Below are 20,234 nucleotides of genomic sequence, written 5' to 3' on the forward strand. Positions count from 1 at the left end.
GCCGCCAGCTTCTTCGCTGTCCTTAGCCAGAACTCTGTTCCCTCTGCTCTTCTCGCGTCTCCCCTAGAAGCCGCGGTTGGCGCCACCTCTTCTCTCAAGCACCCTCACGCAGTCTTCAGAGGCGCATGAGCAGCTGGGACAGGTACAAGTCTCTCGTCTTCAGAGCAGCCGATGTCCGGCTGAGTCACCGTCAGACGCCAGGCACTGACGTGGGGGTTGAGAATCCGCTGGGCTTTGCCTGCGCGCCTTCCCTGGACGTTCAGTTTGTGAAGGTCATTGCTTTTCCCTAGGTGTGGATTTTTCTCACCTCCCAAAATCTATCACGAGGTGGGTTGGTCTCTGCTGGGCTGGACTCTCACGAATCGGTCCGCAGGTGAACAACACGAACTCTTCAGTCACCTGTGGCAGTAAGGCCCTGAGGTTACCTGAACCTGGGGACTGCACGGGGTGGGCTCCCACATGCCACCTTGTTTTCTTAACATTTATTTTAAATGCATTATTTGGAAGGCACAGAGAGACAGAGACGGACAATGCAGAGGGCTATTTCATCATCTGATTCATTCCCCAAATGCCCACAAAGAGCAGGCCAAATCTAAGAGCCTAGAACTCATTTCTGGGTTCCTAATATGGCTGATAAGGACCCAAATACCTCCCAGGGCATGGATTCGGAAGCAGAGTCAGGACTGGAACCCAGGTGCTACAATGGAGGATACCAGTATCCCAAGTGCTGTCTTATCCACTGGCCCAGATGCCCATCCCTCTCATCCTCTTTTAAATAGATTTATTTTATTTATTTGAAAGGAAGAGTTAGAAAGAGAGAGAGGGAGAGACAGAGAGAGTTCTTCCATCTACTGGTTCACTGCACAAACGGCTGCAATGGCCAGGACTGGGCCAGGACAAAGCCAGGAGTCAGGAGCTTCTTCCCAGTCTGCCACGTGGGTGCAGGGGCCCAAGCACCTGGGCCATCCTCTGCTGCTTTCCCAGGCACATTAGTAGGGAGCTGGATCAGAAGTGGAGCAGCTGGGACATGAACAAGTGCCTGTATGGGATGCCAGCATCACAGGTGGCTGCTTTATCTACTACGCCACAACGCTGGCCCTGTCCCTCCCTCCCACTTTCCTGATGGCTTCCCTGACGGCTTCCCTGACTGCAGTCCCCTAGCTGTGTCCCACTCACTGTCCATTTATCTATTTTTAAAAAATTTTTTATTTGAAAGTTATAAGAGAGGCAGAGACAAAAAGGTCTTCCATCTGCTGGTTCACTCCCCACAGGGCCCAAGTGGCTGCAGCTGGGCTGATCCAAAGCTGGGAGCCAGCTTTCCCAGGCCATAGCAGAGAGCTGGATCAGAAGTGGAGCAGCCAGGACTTGAACAGGCGCCGGTAGCAACTCTGGCCTCAGACTTCTGGTTGGCTCTCTATTTGGGCGGGGCTTCCCTGCCCCTCCCACAAGGCCAGTGGAGGAAATGGGATGCTCCAGCAATGGAAGTCGCTCCTCTGGGCTGTGGCCTCTCCTGAGCACCTCTGCTTTCCCAGCGTGGCCTGCCGTGGGAGTGAGGCCCAGGGTGTAGCAGAGAACTACAGTTGTGGGGCGGGGAAAGGAGAAACCCAGGCTGCCAGGGCGAGCCGTGGAGATGGAAGGGGTTTTTCAGTCCTTGGACCCGGCATCGAATTGTCGACCTGTCCTACTGGTCAGCCTGCATTTCCCTGTTTGTCAGCCTGGACTTTGCTGCTCCCAGGTTCCAGACAGTCCCTTCTCTTGGCCCCTAACCAGAAGAGGAGGCCGCGATGGCCAGGGATGGGTCTGGCGTGGGCAGAACCCTCTCTGCCCTTCGCTGAAGAAGTGCTGGCAGGGTCCCCGTCAACGGAGCCCCTGGGGGTGGGGAGCTGGGGATCCCCAAGAGCTTGGCAGCTGGGACAGTGCTGCCTGACGATGGCTCTCTCCACTCAGCAGCCTGGACCTCATCTGCCACCCAGGACAGCCCGTCCCAAGGTGCCTTGGTGCACCCCTGGTACAGAGAAGGCATTCAGTGATGACTTGTAGGTGAATGCATTCTCTGCGTCGCTCACTTTACAGGAGAGAACCCAGATCTGGCCTGTTCCAGATGCTGAGGCTGCCCCTTCTCTTGGGCAAGCCTGGTGCCTGAAGTGCCAAGAGGTACCAGCAGAGGGAGGGTGCGGCGGGATGGGGTAGGCAGAGCAAGGGCTGAGAGGCTGCGTCTCCAGAACCGTGGAGTAGGTGGTGCTGAGGCCAGTGGGCGAGAGTGGGGAGGGGCACCCCATGATCCTGGCTTGGGCAGTTTCCAGGGGCCCCTTGTGAGCAGTGGGCGGGCAGGCACCGAGGTACTAATCAGCAGACAGGGATGCTCTTGGGAGGAGAGAATGAGGCCTCAGGCTCCCAGCTGGGAGGGTGGAGAAGTCACAGCAGCCTCTAGGAGGGAGGGGCCGACCCCACTGGCCACCCTCAGCCATCACCTTGTCTCCCCAGGCCCCCTGCCTTTGTGCAGGCTATGCCATCGACCTCGGTTCCAGCTTCTGAGCACCCTTGACAGTAACTGAGGTTCCCTCCTCCAGGCACCCTTCCTGGACCATCCTCAGGCAGTATCCTCTCCCCCTGTGGGTCAGTCCAGGCCAGGTCCACTCCTGCCCACCTTCACGCCCCCAGGATGTGATGGGGAGAGAAAAGTTGAGGGAGATCTTTGAGACCATACGGTAGGTTGAATAATGGCACCCAAAGATATGCATGTCCTAATTCCTGGACTTTGTGATCCCGTTACATTACTTGGCAAAATGGACTTTGCAGGTATAAATAAATTCAGATTATTCTGTATTATCTGGGTGGGCCCAGTACTCCCAGTGTCCTTAAAGGGAAAGAGGATGGAGGCAGGCATTGGCCTAGCCACTTAGATGCTGCTTAGCATGCGTGCCACGTGGGAGTGCCTGGGTTGAGTCTCAGCTTAGCTGCCAGTTCCAGCTTCCTGCTGATGCACTCTGGGAGGCATTCGGTGATGACTCAACTACTTGGGTCTGCCGCCCACATGGAAGATGTAGATGGAGTTCCTGGCTTCTGGTTTGACCTGGCTCAACCCCGCTGTCACAGGCATTTGGGGGACTGAACCAACAGAAGGGAGACAATTCTCTATCTCTGCCTTTTAAACAAAATAAAGAGGTTAGCAGGAGGGTCTTAGAGAGATTGGAAGATGCTGTGCTGCTGGTCTTTTTTTAAGATTTATTTATTTATTTGAAAGAGAGGAGAGCAGAGAGGGAGGTTTTCTATCCGCTGGTTCACTCCCCAATTGGCCACAACGTCCAGAGCTGCGCCGATCTGAAGCCAGGAGCCAGGAGTTTCTTCTGGGTCTCCCACATGAGTGCAGGGGCCCAAGGACTTGGGCCATCTTGTACAGCTTTCCCAGGCCACAGCAAAGAGCTGGATCGGAAGTGGAGCAGCCAGGATCCAAACCAGTGCCCATGTGGGATGCTGGCACTCAGACAGCAGCTTACCCTGCCACGCCATAGCACTGGCCCCGCTGATGGTCTTGAAGAAGCCATGAGCCAAGAAATGCACCTCTAAAAGCTGGAAAACCTACATGAATAGATTGTCTTTTAGAGGTGATAAAACATGTGTCCTTCTAAGCATTGGATTTGGGAGTCATTTGTTACAGTAACCGGAGAAAAACACAGATGGCCAATCCTGCTCCTACCTAGCCAGGTTTCCTCCCTGTGAGGCTGGGCTGTGGCTGCTCAGTGACCCAGTCCACTGATCCTACCCCGTGGGTGACCTCGGCACCCAGTGTGGGCCAGGAGCTGGGCTGGAAGGCACACCCTGGGACTCCCTCAGGCTCATCTCCAGAAGCAGCAGCTCACGCCAAAACTAGCTCCACAGAGACGTGGAGGTCGGGAGCGTGGGGAGTCCACAAGCACTCCCAGACTGCCCCCCACTGTATGTCAGGTGCTGAGAACAGGAGAGTGAACACCTCAAACCAGAGCCTCCGGCCACACAGAAGTCTGTGCTAGGTGCTCACCCCAACACATAGCACCCTGTCCCCAGATGAGGTGAGACAGAACAGGGGCTCCAGGGCCTGGGAGAAGGTGTATAAGGTGTGTCAGTCTTCACAGAGGGCAGCTGCCTTATACCCCTCTGCGACTAACCCAAGAGGGCTTCTGGGAAGAGGAGGACAGGAGCCCATGTGCCACCTTCCCTGGAGGCCACTGTCCACTAAGAAAGCTGAGGATGCAGCTGGGGACACCGGGCAGGCTGGGCAGGGCTGATGGAGCCCTGGAGGAGAAAATGCAGTGACTGATCCTGAGAAAGTAAATGAAGGTGTTGGGGCTTCTGGTGCCAGGGAGACCCGGGATGCCCTCCTCCTTTTGACCTCTCTGAGCCATGGTGACCACAGCTGCCCCACAGTATGCTGAGGATCCCAGGAGCTGGGACCCACAGGGGAAGTTGAGACCCCAGATGTAAGACTGGGGTAGAAGCCAGGCCCTCCTCAGCCCTAGCCGGGCCACCCCCGCCCCTCTGAGCCCAAGCTGCAGCCAGGATCAACCTGTAGACCACAGAGTCCCACTTAGGCCCAACTTGGAGGCAGCAGATAGGTTGGGGGCAGTGACTGTCCCTTGCAATGGGCCAGTAGGGGAGGGGTCAAGATCAGGGAATAATAGTCCAAGACAGGGGTCCAGCCACATGCAGGGAGCCCAGCGCATGCAGCCCTTGGGCTGGCCGAGGACACTCCCCAGGGCTGCGCAGTGATGACCCGGACACCTGCTGCATCACCCTTGCCACCCTCTGGTCCCTGGCCTTCCACAAAGGCGCTGGGACGCGCCTGACTGGACCCCACGGAGATCAGGCTCGGGGGCATGCCCCAGCAAGATCCTTACCGGGACCGCCATCAGGGTTCCCTCAGCTGATGGCCACAGGAGTCGGTCAGAGGGTCCTCCGGTTGGACCCCTGTATGGAGACCGTGGCAGTTACTCCTTGAGAGGGTTCTTGTCCGTGGTGACGCCGCCAGGGATCCTGTGCTCCACCAGGCCCCGGTCTGGGAAATGGGTGACTGCCAGGCACCTGCTAAGCTCCCCAAGAAGGCACGTAGGTCTCTGGGCCCAGAGGCAGGGCCTGCAGCACCAATACATTTACTGCGCTGCCCCCACGAGGTCAGATGACCTGTCCATCGGTCCCTCTGGATCTGTGGGGTCCTCCAGGCCCTCCCCAGCCTTCTGGGAGGCCTCCACATCCCCCAGGGTGGAGTCCAGGGCAGCGCCTGTGGAGCCGGACGTCCAGCCGGGGGTCCAGGGCGCCTCCGGCGTGGTCCGCGGTGGGAACCAGAAGGCAGGCGCCGGGGCGAGCTCCACAAGCTGGGGCCGCGCGGGGCCCGACGAGGAGGCGTGCGGGATGAGGAAGAAGATGTAGACGCCGGAGACCACCAGGCCGGCGGCCACCAGCACGGCCAGCGCCACGGCTGCGTTGAAGGCCCAGGCCGGGCTGCTCAGCGACAGGCGGCGCGACAGCGGACGGCCGAGGCGCAGTGGCGGCGGTGGCGGTGGCACACGCGCGGCGCGGGCCTTGCGCGACCCCGGCAGCGGCGGCGGCGGCCGCAGGTAGAGCAGCCCGCGGCGGCGGTCGAAGCGCACCGAGCCCTGGCGCGGCAGCGGTGTGCACGCGTCACGGGGCAGCAGGCCCGGCTGCGTGGGCAGGGAGGGCAGCCCGCGGCGTGGAGCCAGCCGGGTGGGAGCGCGGCACACGGGGCAGGCCACCGCGTCGCCCCCGCCTGCTGTGGCCAGCGACAGGCGAGCCAGGCACTCGAGGCAGAAGACGTGGCCGCAGTCCAGGCGCTTGGGCAGCTTGAACACGCCGTCGAAGGGCGACACACAGATGAGGCACTCCACGGGGGACGCCGGGGGCAGGATGGGGCTGGAGCCAGGGCCGCTGTCCCCTTCCTCCTCGTCCTCGTCCTGGCCTCCGCTCACAGAGCGAGGTGCGGACAGCGAGCCTGGGGAGCTGGGGTCGGATCCCTGAGGGGCCTGGGGGCGGCGGAGCCAAGGCAGCCGAGGACAAGGCATTCAGACTAGGCCTTTGAGGAGTGGTCCGGTGGGGGGCTGAGGCGGCAGAAGCCTGGAGGGCAGTCTGGGAGGCCAGCAAGGACTCCAGGGAGGAGCGGATTCCCCCAGAATAGAGCACGGTCGTCCAAACAGGGCAGCTACCTCCACAGGGGCAGAGACGACACGGTGAGGACAGAGCAGAGGAGCCGCTGATGGGAGATCGTCCCCACCCAGGGGAGAACTGAGCCACTCCACAAGCCCCTCCTGAGACTCCAGGTGAGTCTAGAGTGACAGGTACCCAGCAACAGAGGCCACAGACCCGTAAAGGCCAGGGGCTCCCGCACAGCACAGACCCCAGGCAGCACCACGCAGGGACCCCTCCTACCTGCGACACCTCCTTCCCTCTGGCTGGTGGCCTGTCCCCGCCAGTTCTGACCTCTCTGGCCTGACTGGCTTGGGTATGTTTAGTGTCCCTCCCTAGGGGAGGGTACCTAACCTGGGGCCACTCCCTCCAGGACCAAGGCAGCCACGGAACCTGTCCAACAGCCTGCCGCGCAGCCTGGGCCAGTCCTGCCAGAATGAACGCCAAAGCCTGACCCGCACCGGATGGTGGAGGTGGAGATGACACACTGAGCATGGGCTCAACCCACCGAAAACCTCCTGATGAACCCTGGCTTGGAAGGCCTGGGCCAGCGCTGTGGCATAGTAGGCTAAGCCTCCACCTGTGGTGCTGGCATCCCAGACAGGTGCGTTTGTATCCTGGCTGCTTCGCTTCTGATCCGGCGCTCTGCTACAGCCTGGCAAAGCAGCAGCAGATGGCCCAGTGCTTGGGCCCCTGCACCCGCATGGGAGACCAGGGAAGCTCCTGGCTTCAGCTTGGCCCAGATCCAGGCGTTGCAGCCACTTAGGGAGTGGACCACATCAAAGACCTATCTGTCTCTCCCACTATGTCTGTAACTCTACCTCTCAGATAAATAAAACTTAAAAAAAGGGGCCCTGGGCCGTAGCCATCAACCATGGTCAGAATGAAGCCACATGATGGTGGATCTCACGAATCCCAGGGTGTGGCCAGCAGACAGAGTGGAGAATGTGGCCTAGAACACAGGCCCTCACTCCCTGAACTGGACGATGTTTCCAGGTAACAGGGTCCAGGATGGTTAGCTCCCAACAAAGCCCCTTCCCAGCCCAGTGCTGTCTGACGTGCCAATTCCTCAGCTAGAACCCTCCAGGCAGACTGAGCTACAGCTGACACCATGGTTCTGCCAGAAGAGCCCCTACAGACTAAGCAGCAGCCCCCAGGCCGCCATGGCCACACTGCCCCCTGCCCCAAGGATGGACAACGACACAGCAGAGTGGAGCCGCTCCAAAGGCAGAAAGGTTTATTGGGCAGCAGCTGGGAACTCAGCGGTTGGACTTGGCCACACGCTCCAGCTCATCCTTCTTCTTGATGGCATAGGAGTTGGAAGAACCCTACAAAGAGACCAGGTTAGCTGCAGATGGAGGACTACCCCCAAACATCACCTGACCCTCCCAGCCCCAGTGCCCCCACACACCTTGGCAGCGTTGATGAGCTCGTCTGCCAGGCACTCGGCGATGGTCTTGATGTTCCGGAAGGCAGCCTCCCGAGCGCCTGTGCACAGCAGCCAAATGGCCTAGAAATACGGGGGTCAGGCTAAGCCCAGTGCCCTCAGCAGACGCAGGCGATCACCCCATCACTCACGGCCAGAAACAGAGGCAGGTGCTATCCTGCCGGATCTCAGATCAGTTACAGGGCAGAAAAGGCACAGCCCGAGGTTACGTCCTTAATGGTAGAAGACCTGAAGCCTACCTACCGTGACAGAAAACACAATGCATGCTCTCGACCTGGACCCTTGACTGACAAGGAAACTCAAGGGCATGCTGGGGGCAGACGTACAGATGGAACAGTAGCTGGCTCATTTATTACTACCGTTACGTTTCTTGGGGGTATGGTGAGCATGTGGTACAGTGGGCTGTGATGTTACTTCAGTGTAGGTTTGAGTTCTGGCTACTCTGCTTCTGAGCCAGCTCCCCGTTAATGTGCCTGGCAGGGAAGCAGCAGATAATGGCTCAGGTACTTGAGCACTCTCCACCCACACAGAACTGGATGGAATTCCTGGTTCCTGGATTTGGACTGGGGCTCAGCCCAGCTGTTGTACTTCCTCTTTCCCTGTCACCCTGCCTTTCAAGTAATTGAATCTTAAAAAAAAAAAAAAAAAAGATGGGGTGGGGTGGGATAGAATGATGGGAATGTATTTGGGGGAAAATGACAATGTCTGCAACCAAATCTCAAATGATCCAAGAATAAAAAGGGTGCATGTGAGCACACCTGGCTGAAATCAGACCTCAGCCTAATGTAGGCCAGAGGGCAGAGCCTGGATCTGTCCTGCACCAGGTGGCAAGGCAGCCAAGCTCCTGGAGAAGTGCAGCTCCAGCTAAACACACCTGATTCACACGGCGCAGCGGGGACACATCGACAGCCTGTCGTCGCACTGTCCCAGCTCGCCCAATGCGTGTTGAGTCCTCTCGGGGGCCGCTGTTGATGATGGCGTTCACCAGGACCTGCAGAGGGTTCTGGGAGAGAGGGGGTTATGAGACCACGCACCCCACACCTGTAACAGGGAAATCGCACCCACAGGGGATGAGCCTGCACGCGCACCATGGGCTTTGGGTGTGTTAAGGGCACAGCTGGACGCTCTGCCTCAGAGGCCTACCTCACCAGTAAGCAGGTGGATGATCTCAAAGGCATGCTTGACAATGCGCACGGTCATGAGCTTCTTGCCATTGTTGCGGCCGTGCATCATCATGGAGTTGGTGAGGCGCTCCACGATGGGGCACTGTGCTTTGCGGAAGCGCTTGGCAGCATACCGCCCCGCGCTGTGGGGCAGGTACTTGGCATACTTCTCCTTCACCGCAATGTAGTCCTGGAACAGCGAGACACAAAGGGGCCCTGCTCAGGTTCAGGCCCTCAGCCAGGGCCTAAGCATCCACTCAGGGCATGCAATCCCTGCCTGCCTCTCCAAGAACATAGATGAGAACTCTTCCCACCATGAGAATATGAAATATAAATAAGTGATTCATATGAAGTCATTAAAAAGAGCACTTCTGGGGCCAGTGCTGTGGCACAGGTTAATCCTCCACCCGCAGCACCAGTATCCCATATGGGCACCGGTTCGAGTTCCGCTGCTCCTCTTCCGATCCAGCTCTCTGCTGTGGCCCAGGAGGGCAGTGGAAAATGGCCCAAGTGCTTGGGCCCCTGCACCCACATGGAAAACCCAGAGGTGTTCCAAGTGGCTCCTGAGCAACCCAGCACTGGCTGTTGCAGCCATTTAGGGAGTGAACAGGATGGAAGACCTTTCCCTGTCTCCCTCTCGCTGTAACTCTGTCAAATAAATAAAATCCCCCCCCCCCCCCCAAAAGGCACTTACACTAATGAGAAACCAAGAGTCGTGATCCCAGTTTTTAAAAATAAAGTTCCCTGGCCGGCGCCTTGGCTCACTAGGCTAATCCTCCGCCTAGCGGCACCGGCACACCGGGTTCTAGTCCCGGTCGGGGCGCCGGATTCTGTCCCGGTTGCCCCTCTTCCAGGCCAGCTCTCTGCTGTGGCCAGGGAGTGCAGTGGAGGATGGCCCAGGTGCTTGGGCCCTGCACCCCATGGGAGACCAGGAAAAGCACCTGGCTCCTGGCATCGGATCAGCGCAGTGCGCCGGCGGCCGCTGGAGGGTGAACCAACGGCAAAAGGAAGACCTTTCTCTCTGTCTCACTCTCTCACTGTCCACTCTGCCTGTCAAAAAAAAAAAAAAAAAAAAAAAAAGAAAGAAAGAAAAAAAGTTCCCTGGGCAGTGTTCAGACTACTGTTCGAACTGCAAGCTGGGATCCCAGAAACTCCTACTGGAGTGCCTCTCAGTTTTGAGTCCTGGCTCTTTCTGTTCCAGCTTCCTGCTAAGGCACACCCCGAGAGGCAGCAGTGCTAACTTTTAAGTGATTGGTTTCCTCCCACCCACGTGGAAAACCTGGATTGAGTTTTTGACTTCAGCTTAACTATTGCGTGTATTTGGGGGGTGGGGGTGAACTAGCAGACTAGGGTTCTTGTACAAGTAAATTTAATGTCATGTGTATACAGAAGGCCCTACTCTCAACAGCTCCATTTCAAAATGTACTCAGGGGGCCAGCGCTGTGGCACAGTGGGTTAACGCCCTGGCCTGAAGCGCCAGCATCCCATGTGGGTGTTGGTATGAGACCCGGCTGCTCCACTTCCAATCCAGCTCTCTGGGATGGCCTGGGAAAGCAGTGGAAGATGGCTCAAGTGCTTGGGCCCCTGCACCCACGTGGGAGACCCAGAAGAAGCTCCTGGCTTCAGATTGGCACAGCTCTGGCAGTTGCAGCCAACTGGGGAGTGAACCATCGGATGGAAGACCTCTTTCTCTGTGTAACTTTCAAATAAATGTTAAAAAAATGTACTCAGGGTCATTCTGTCATGTTCAAGTGCAAATATTCAACAGCTGGGGCTTTGTCAGCCCAAAGCTGGGAGCCCAGAGATTCTTCTAGGTCTCCAACATGGGTGCAAGGGCCCAACACTTGGGCCATCTTCTGCTGCTTTCCCAATTGCATTGGCAGGGAGCTGGATCAGAAGTGGAGCAGGTAAAACTTGACCTGGTGCCCATATGAGATGCCCGCATCACAGATGCAGGCTTAACCAATGTAATCAGAAAACTTGTTAAAATTTATTTGAAAGGCAGGCTGGAAACCAGTAGAAGATGACCCAAGTGCTTGGGCCCCTGCTCCCGCGTGGGAGACCCAGAAGAGGCTCCTGGCTCCTTATCAATGCAGCTCTGGCATTGCGGCCAACTGGATGGAAGACCTCTTTCTCTCTCTGCCTTTCCTTCTCTCTGTGTAACTCTGCCTTTCAAATAAGTCAATAAATCTTAAAGAAAAAAAAGAGGGCAGAGTGACAAATTGTGCTATCTCCCATCTGTTGATTCATTCTCCAAATGGCCACAACACAGGACTGGGCCAAGTCAAAGCCAGGAGCCAGGAACTCCAATTGGATCTCCCACATGGGTGGCAGGAAATATTTGGGCCACTACCCACTGATTTCCCAGCTGCATTAGCAGGGAAATGGCTAAGAAACAAAGTAGCACGAATCTGAACCAGGATTCTGGTATGGGATGACACCCAGCCACACAAAACATAACTTTAGTAATTCTTAACAGAGGAAGTACCCACCAAAACCAGAGTTCTAGGGCTCAGAGAGTTCTTGGGACGAGTGGGAAGACAGGGGGAAAATGCAAGCAGGGCAGACAATCCTGCGTTGGAGACCCACACTCCATGTCCAGACGCCTGGGTCTGGCCCAGCTCTGCTCCTGACTCCAGCGTCCTGCTCATGCAGACTCGGATACAGCAGGTGACAGCTCAAGCAGCTGGGTCCCCTGCGGGAGATGTGGCCATCCCATGTGGGCATTGGGGGAGTGAACAAGGGACTAGGGAAACTGTCTCTCAAGTAAAAAAAAGAAGAAGAAGAAAAAGATTATATAAAAACCCTATCTGGGGCCAGTGTTGCGGTGCAGCAAGTTGAACCACTGCTTGTGATGCCAGCATCCCTTATCAGTGCTGGTCTCAGTCCTAGGTGTTCTGCTTCTGATTCAGTTTCCTGCTGACACAAGAGAGAAGGCAGTGGATGGGGCTGGTGGCTTCTGGCTTTGGCCTGCCCCAACCCTGGCTGCTGCAGCCACTTAGGGAGTGAACCAGTGCCCCTCTCCTCCTCTGTGCTCATCTGCCTTTCAAATAAATAAGTCTTGACATTAAGAAAGCAGTAAAGTCCACTATTTCAGATTTAAACCTTAATGTAAGAATAAAGGAGCAGCTTCTCCCACAGGCAGTGCTGAAAACCGGGTGCCCACACACAACAAAACCGGCTCACACGTCAGTGAAATTCAAGTCATCTGCTTCACCAGAAGCAGATGTGATGTGGCATTTCTTTGGAAAAGAAAACATCTCAAGACAAAACTTTAGCAACCTCTGGGCAAGACCTGCAAAACAGGGTGAAGTGGTCCAGGGATTCCTCCTTTACCTGTTCTGATTTGGGGGACAACTGTGTCAAATGTCCCTTAGAAGAACGCAGATCTGCCCCAACTCTGTCAGGACGACCGCCCCCACTCCTCTCACCTGCAGGGAAATGTCATTGATCTGCACGTCGTCAGTGCTCCACTTCCCAAACAGCTTGATGTCCGGGGTTTCTGCCACCGCAGGTGCTGCTGTCTCCCACTCGGTCATCCTGCAGACGAGAAAGAACTGAGAACCAGGCCAACCTGGAGCGCAGGACACTGACATCCGCCCCATCCTGTGGTCGATCAGGGAGTCAGGAGGCGCCAAACGCGGTCAACATCCTCTCGAACCCCAAAACACCGCTCAGCTGTCCATCACGCAAGGTCAACGCCCAGGATCGCGCAGTCCCCCGGCCACCAGCTGCTGCTGCTACGCACGACGGGCCGCAGCAGCTCGGCAGGTGTCGCTGAACACACGCTCTGAACACTGCACCCGCCAGCAGCACCAACGCCAAAGTTCCCGTCCTTAGCCGGCACTGAGGCCTGCTCCCGCGGAGAAAACGCGTTCGCAGCACAGAGCATCACGAAGCAGTAAGTCCACCTATTTCCGCGTACAACTGCAAACCCTAAAACCGCCGAGCCGCACAGCGCCAGGACTAACTCCGCCCGCGCCCGTTTCCCCACGTTCTTTTCCCGTACAAAAAGGCGAGGCCAAACGAGGGAAGGAACCGGGCCGAGGGGCCCGCCCACGGCTCCCCGCAAGCCCCGGGACCTTCGTCGCTCGGAGCGCTGACCCCGGCAGCCTCCCTCGAGCGAACAGACTCACCTGAGGGTGCAGCCCAGGCGCCTCACTGCCTCGCGCTGCACCACGCGCTGCCCTAGCACAGACAGGAAGAGGCCGCGCGTAGCGGGCCGACGCTTTTAAGTGGATCGAAAACTTCCGGGTCAGCAGCGCCGACGCGTGCGCAGAACAGGCACGTAAGTTCACGGACCAATCCGGAACAAGGATGTAAAGGCGCCCTTTGGGCCAGACGGAACACGTAGCTCCTCTGCGCGTGCGCACACATAGAAACAACCCCATAGCGGGCCTGGCGGATGTCCCGAACTCGCTCGGTCTCGCGGGCCTCTGCACAGGCGCAGTCATCTCTCTGAGGCCAACACCGCCATGTCTACAAAGGGCAGACGTCCGGCCCGCGCCCTCTTACACCCTACCAGTCGCAGTTTTCCAGTACGGTAGCCCGTCCGGCACCCGCTTGTTCCTCACTGCGATCACAGCAGCCTCACAGCACGCGTGCGATACGTGGACGGGTCAGCGGAGTAGGGTCCGCGGCTCACGCGCGCCTCCGCTCGGGCCCAGTCCTCGGGCGCATGCGCAGGCCCAGGCGCGGCTCCCGCTCCCCACCTCACGGTCCGGCCTGGGCTCTCGGGCTCTGGGCGCCGCGGGTCCTGAGCCTTAGGGACTGACCCCCTTCCGGCCTGACCTCTGTCCTCAGCCCGCTCCGGACTCCCTCACCACCCCTGCGCGATGCCCCCTTCTAGAACCGTCGGGGCCGGGGAGGGGGAGGGTCGCAGACGGGGTCTCGGGATTGCGGCGGGGGACCCGAGTGGGGGCCTGCGAGGACGGCGGGTCGGCTTCCCGGTCTCTGAGCGCTGTGGAGACCCTGCCCCCGGGGCGCCGCTTGAAATCGGGCTGACCTCTCCGAGGCCTGGAAGCGCGCGCTGGAGGCCAGAATGATGGGAGATAAAGTCTAGAAGTGAACGCTGGACCTCACCCTCCACAGACACACAGGTGTCCACCTGTGCCTCCCCAGGCGCGCCGTTGAACCGGCCATTCCTGCTGGGGGCTTCCTTCTCGGGTCCTCGGTCCCCCACCCCCACCCCGAGCGGAGGCAGGAAGCTCACCCCGTCAGCCTGTCCTGGACTGCAGACCGTGGGGCTGTGGCCATGCTGCGGTCACGGGGTAGGTGCCCCTGCCCATGCTACAGCTCCACCCGGTGTCCCCTTCCCCCGCTGCGTGCGGGTGGCTCCCTAGCCTAGGCGTTGAGCTGAGCTGGGAAGGCGTCAGGCCCGCTGGGCTTCCCAGAGGTGGCACCGCTGCACCCGCAGACCCAGACTCCAGGGCTGCTCCAGTCACTTGAAACTTGGCCCGGATGGTTCTCACGACCCCAGAGCTGGGTCTGGCCCCAGCTCCCCCGCCCAGGCGTGCACTTAGCAGGTGCCCAGCAGCTGTTGCTCTCCACTGGCTGACGCTAGAGATACCCCCACCTAATTCCAAGAGCGTTTCAGTTCGCAGTCCTCTGACAGCTTCCCTACAGTGGGCCCTCGGGCTGTCACGAGAGGACACAGGCCCTGAAGCTGCCGTCCACCCTGTGCAGGCATTTCTCTCTCAGTAGGGTGTGGACCAGTGTGGGGTAGCTGGTGACTGCATCTCCTGGATATGACGGAAAACCTAAAAGACAGCTTTGGAGAACAAGTGGTTTTAATGTCTTGAAATATAGAAATGAGTGGGCGGCGCCGCGGCTCAATAGGCTAATCCTCCACCTAGCGGCGCCGGCACACCGGGTTCTAGTCCCAGTCGGGGTGCCGGATTCTGTCCCGGTTGCCCCTCTTCCAGGCCAGCTCTCTGCTGTGGCCAGGGAGTGCAGTGGAGGATGGCCCAAGTGCTTGGGCCCTGCACCCCATGGGAGACCAGGAGAAGCACCTGGCTCCTGCCTTGGGATCAGCTCGGTGCGCTGGCCGCAGCGCGCCGGCCGTGGCGGCTATTGGAGGGTGAACCAACGGCAAAAAGGAAGACCTTTCTCTCTGTCTCTCTCTCTCACTATCCACTCTGCCTGTCAAAAAGAAAAAAAGAAAGAAAGAAAAAAAAAGAAATGAGTGAAAAACTTTTAAGGGTCCGACAATGGGACATAGAGGTTAAGCCTCCGTCTGCAGCACTGGCATCCCATAGGCACTGGTTCAAGTCCCAGCTGCTCCACTTCCACTGCTAGTGTGCTTGGGAAAGCAGTAGAAGATGGCCCAAGTGCTTGGGCCCCTGCACTCATATGAGAGACCTGGAGGATGTGTTGGTTCCTGGCTTCGGTCTGGCCTAGCTCTGGCTGTTGTGGCCATTTGGGGAGTGAGCCAGTGGGTGGAAGACCTCTCTCTCTTTCTCCTCTCTGTATCTCTGCCTTTAAAATAAATTAAATATTTCTAAAGACTTTTGACCTGTTGAGGGAGTTAACTGATGACACCACAGTTCTGTGGCAGACAACAAACTGAGACTGGCTCGCTGCCCTGGGCTTCCCCCTGCCCTGGGACTGACCAGCATGTCTGAGACTGAGCACCCAGGGATGGAGGTGGCCTGGCTGAGGTGCTTGTTATTAGAGGGGGAGTTCTGGGCCAGCCCAGGCGTAAGCCCTTTCAGGTTTTCAGTTTGCTCACTATCAGTAGGGACCATGTGTTGTTCATCAGAGTGGCTCTGTGGAAGTGGGGACAGTGGGACAGAATGTGCATAGCAAGGGTGGTGTGCTGGAGACAGGAGCTGGGCTGGATTTGGGCATCCTGGAACCTGGTCTTTTTTTTTTTTTTTTTTTTTTTTTAATATTTTATTTGAAAGGCAGAGTTAGAGAAAAGAAGAGACAAACAGAGATTTTCTATCTGCTGTCATTCCCCAAATGGCCGCAAGAGCCAGATCTGGTCCAGGCCAAAGCCGGGAGCCTGGAACTCCATCTGAAGTGGAGAAAGGATTGAACTGGAACCTACAGGGGATGCTGACATCACAGGTAGCAGCCCAACCTGCTGTACCACAATCCCGGCCCTGATTTTTTATTTTATTTTTTTTAGGATTAGTTATTTGAAAGAGTTATAGGGAGAGACAGAGTATGATCTTCACCTGCTGGTACACCCCCCAGATGGCCACAATGTCAAGGGCTGGGCCAGGCAGAGGCCAGGAGCCTGGAACTCCATCCAGATCTCCCATGTGTGTGGCAGGAACCCAAGCACTTGGACCATCTTTCACTGCTTTTCCAGGCACATTTGCAGGGAGCTGGATCACAAGCAGAGCAGTGGGGCCAAGACTTGAACTGCCACCCTGATACAGGATGCTGGTGTCCCAGGCAGCAGCTTAACCCATTGTGCTACATGCCAGCTCCTGGAACCTGGTCTTTTTTTTTTTTTTAAGATTTATTTATTTATTTGAAAGGCAAAGTTACAGTGAGGCAGAGAGAGAGAGAGGGAGAAGGAGAGGGAGAGGCCTTCCATCCGCTAGTTCTCTCCCCAAGTGGTTGCAATGGCCGGAGCTGGGCCAATCCGAAGCCAGGATCCAGGAGCTTCTTCCTGGTCTGCCACGTGAGTGCGGGGCCCAAAGACTTGGCCCATTTTCTGCTGATTTCCCAGGCCATAGCGAAGAGCTGGATCAGAAGTGGAGGAACTGGGACTTGAACCGGCACCCATATGGGATGCTGACATTGCAGGTGGCAGCTTTACCTGCTATGCCACAGCGCTGCCTCCTGGAACCTGGTCTTAATTGGGGGAGAGAGGGTGGTGGCTTGGATTTGGAATAAACCCAGAAACACATGTTGGCGACTCATGTATCCTTACTAGGTGAAGGGGAAACATAGAGGCATGAATTGAGGAAGACCTGGGCATCAGATTTGTGTGAATTCAAGATGGAACCCAGACACGGAGACTAAGGGGTGTGTCTAACGACGATGACTCTGGGTGCTAAGGTTTTCCTACTCATTCCTGAAGACCAGAACGCTGGGAATGTGGTCCAGCTCGGGTACTAGGCCTGCGGAGCTGGCTTCCTGTCTGAGCTGCTGCCCCGTCTGTATGTGGACTGGATGCCGGCGGCCATCCAGGGTGAGGACTAGATGGATTCCTTTCCTTCATTATTAAGAGGACAGATTTCACGTAATTCATAGGTACAATTCTAAGAACATAACGACGCTTCCCTTCTCTCCTCGCCCCAAATGAATTCCCTTAATACTCTCAGCAGCTGGGGGCCCCATGGTGCCCAGCTTTTTAGCTGATCTGCAAAGTCTAAACCCAGCCCCTCGCCCTTGGAAGTGCACATGAATTTCCTGTTCAAGTGGTTGTTTGACTGAAATGAGACTCCCCTCACCTCTGGGATGGCACCTGTGTGCTCTGGGTCCTGTTTCCCAAGCGTGGGCTGACAGGTGGGACCTACAGAGGGGCCTGGACTCCACATCCAGTGGCCACACAACAGATTGGAATGATGTGGACTGCTTGCCACCAACAGCAAGTCACCTAACCACATGCAGCCTCAGATCATCTTTAAAGTTGTTATTCCTCCATGTGTCAGATTCCAGACCCCCCCCCCCCCCAGCCATCTCCAGCTGTTTGAGCCACCCCAGCTGAGGTTCCAGTTCATATATAGCTGCTGAACCCATATAGCTGGGGCCGGTGCTGTGGTGTAATGGGTAAAGCTACTGCCTGCGACACCAGCATCCTGTATGGGGGCCGGTTCAAGACCCAGCTGCTCCACTTCAGATCCAGCTCCCTGCTAATAACGTGTCTGGGAAAGCAGTGGAGGATGGCCCAGGTGCTTGGGCCCCTGTGTCCACGAGGGAGACCTGGATAAAGCTCTTGGCTCTTGGCTTCAGCCTGGCCCAGCCCTGTATGTTGTAGCCATTTGGAGGGTGAGCCAACAGAAGGAAGATCTCTCTGTCTCTTCCTCTCTCTCTGTAACTTTTCCAAGTAAATTAGAAAATCACACACATATATAGCTGTAAGCACAATAAAGTGGAGGAGGTTTTTTGTTGTTGTTGTTTAAGATTTATTTATTTGAAAGGTAGAGTTATAGAGAGAGGTAGAGAGAGACAGAGACAGAGACAGAGGCCTTCCATCTGCTGGTTCACTCTCCAAGTGGCTGCAACAGCCAGGGCTGGGCCAGGCCAAGCCAGGAGCCAGGAGCTCCTTCAGGGTCTCCCACATGGGTGCAGGGGCCCAAGCACTTGGGCCATCTTCCACTGCTTTCCCAGGTGCATTAGCAGGGAGCTGGATTAGAAGTGGAGCAGCTGGCACTTGAACCGGCGCCCATGTGGGATTAACCCACCATGACACAATGCCATCTCCTGTGGAGTAGTTTATCACTCAGTAAAATATAACCAGCCCAACTGTTAGAACGGGGGAAGGGGGGGTTCTGTGGAAGGTTTGTGACAGCAAAAATATGATGGTTTCTAATCTTGTATCTTTTTCCAAAAGTAACACCTACTTATTGGGGAAAATGCAGGAAAAGGAGGCAGGATCACAAAGATATAAATAGAGGAGGCCCATATCCCCTACTTCCTCAGAGACAGCTACATTGAGTTGAATGCCAGAAATATTTTATTTTATTATATATTATATATAACCATAATATAATAACATTATAATACATTAGATAATATATTTATACTTATATATCATATTATTATATATTATATCACATATAATATGCAATATACATTATATTATTATATATGATGTATAATTATTAATATATAATTATGCATAATGTACTATATTATAATTTTCCCTATGGGCTCCTTTGCATCCTGTCTCTACTTGGAAACCTCAGTGTGAAGTCAGAACCCTCAGAAGCCCTCAAGAAGATTAATAGGGTAGGAGAAGCAGGAGGCCTTGTGGCTAGGGTCATGGGGTGAAGAAGAGGGGCAGACAGCAGGCCTTGCTATATGACTGGCCCCTGATCTAGACTGGGTAGACTGGAGATGGGACCAAGTCCATCTCCTGGGTCCCTGGCTGTGGACCAGGTGGGGAAGAAGAAATGCAGAGGGAGGTGCTTTGACTTAGGTTGGGACTCCTGAAGCTGGCTGTGTCGGAGTCAGGCCCAACCAAGGGGCTTTAGACGTTCTTCAGCCTTGCACAAGGTCACAGATTCAGGCCATATCCCAAGGGCAATGCGTCCATCCTGCCCATGGCAGCCAGGGGCAGCCTGTGAAAACCCAAATCACATTTCGCTCTTGGCTCAGAATGCTCTGTGGCCTCCTGAATCACTCACAGGAAAAGACAGATCCACACCATGGCTTGCTAGGCCCACAAGAAACAGTCCCTGTCATCCCACCTCCTCCTGTGTATGCAGCCACACTGGCTTCCCTAGGATTTTTGTCTGACCGGCTCTTCCACAGAGGGCGCTGTGGTTCACGCCCTATTTTCCGGAGGCCCTGCCTTGAATCCCACCTTAATGTAACTATTTTGATAGCATATTGGTTACACACTACAAAATTGTTTTAAAGCTTGCAATTCAGTGTTTAAGGACATATATTCACAAAGTAACCATTACCACTGTCTAGTTTCAGAACATTCTTACCACACCAGAAAGAAGCCTTGTACCCCTCAGCCATGCCCCTTATTCCCGCCTCCCTTCAGTCCCTGAAACTACTAGTATTCTTCCTGCAGTTAGATCGGCCTAGTCCAGACAATTTCACAGAAACAGAAACGAAACATGTGGCTTTTTTTTTTTTTTTTTTAAATTTGACAGAGTTAGACAGTGAGAGAGAGAGACAGAGAGAAAGGTCTTCCTTTCATTGGTTCACAATGCAAATAGCCGCTAGGGCCAGCACGCTGCGCCAATCGGAAGCCAGGAGCCAGGTGCTTCCTCCTGGTCTCCCATGCGGGTGCAGGGCCCAAGCACTTGGGCCATCCTCCACTGCCTTCCTGGGCCACAGCAGAGAGCTGGCCTGGAAGAGGAGCGACCGGGACTAGAACCCGGCGCCCATATGGGATGCCGGCGCCGCAGGCGGAGGATTAACCAAGTGAGCCACGGCAGCGGCCCCCGTGGCCTTTTGTGTTTGGTTTTCACACTTAAATCCAAGCTGAGTTCCACCAAGGAGTGCTTGCCTCCTGCCTGTACCATGCGTCCTTTGTGGCTCACTTTGCCCACGGTTTCTCTGCCTTGGAACTATGGCCATTATCTGGAGGGAGCCTGACCTGTGCATTCTAGGACCTTTGCAGCATTCCAGGCCTCTACCCACCTACTGGATGCCAGTGCACTCCCCCACCCCCTGCCCGAAATGTCTCTGGACATTGTCAAGTGTTTCCTGGAGCGAAACTGTTCCCTGGTGGAGAACCACTGATCTACATTTGTTTTTACTTACATTCATTCCAATAAAGAAGCTGACAGCACCAACCAAAACATACA

The 20,234-nt window shown here is 56.0% G+C and overlaps 2 protein-coding genes across 2 annotated transcripts; both read right to left on the minus strand.

Annotated features, from left to right (window-relative positions):
- Nucleotides 1-3,220: 3,220 nt before the first annotated feature.
- Nucleotides 3,221-6,465, minus strand: RNF225 (ring finger protein 225). Its single transcript, XM_051841271.3, has 2 exons — nt 4,875-6,465; nt 3,221-3,579 (listed from the first exon to the last, which is right to left on the minus strand). Exon 1 carries the CDS (start codon nt 6,051-6,053, stop codon nt 5,127-5,129), a length of 927 nt encoding a protein of 308 aa, XP_051697231.3. The 5' UTR covers nt 6,054-6,465; the 3' UTR covers nt 3,221-3,579; nt 4,875-5,126.
- Nucleotides 6,466-7,385: 920 nt separating this feature from the next.
- RPS5 (ribosomal protein S5) lies at nt 7,386-12,991 on the minus strand. The gene is made up of 6 exons (XM_002721896.6): nt 12,921-12,991; nt 12,216-12,324; nt 8,765-8,974; nt 8,496-8,624; nt 7,586-7,684; nt 7,386-7,502 (listed from the first exon to the last, which is right to left on the minus strand). The coding sequence occupies exons 2-6, from the start codon at nt 12,321-12,323 to the stop codon at nt 7,434-7,436; spliced, it is 615 nt and encodes a 204-aa protein (XP_002721942.1). The 5' UTR covers nt 12,324; nt 12,921-12,991; the 3' UTR covers nt 7,386-7,433.
- Between the last annotated feature and the right edge of the window lie 7,243 nt (nt 12,992-20,234).

Source organism: Oryctolagus cuniculus, chromosome 18, assembly GCF_051225735.1.
Source record: "Oryctolagus cuniculus isolate XC-2025 breed Fujian yellow rabbit chromosome 18, ASM5122573v1, whole genome shotgun sequence".
In the NCBI taxonomy this organism is placed as follows: Eukaryota; Metazoa; Chordata; class Mammalia; order Lagomorpha; family Leporidae; genus Oryctolagus; species Oryctolagus cuniculus.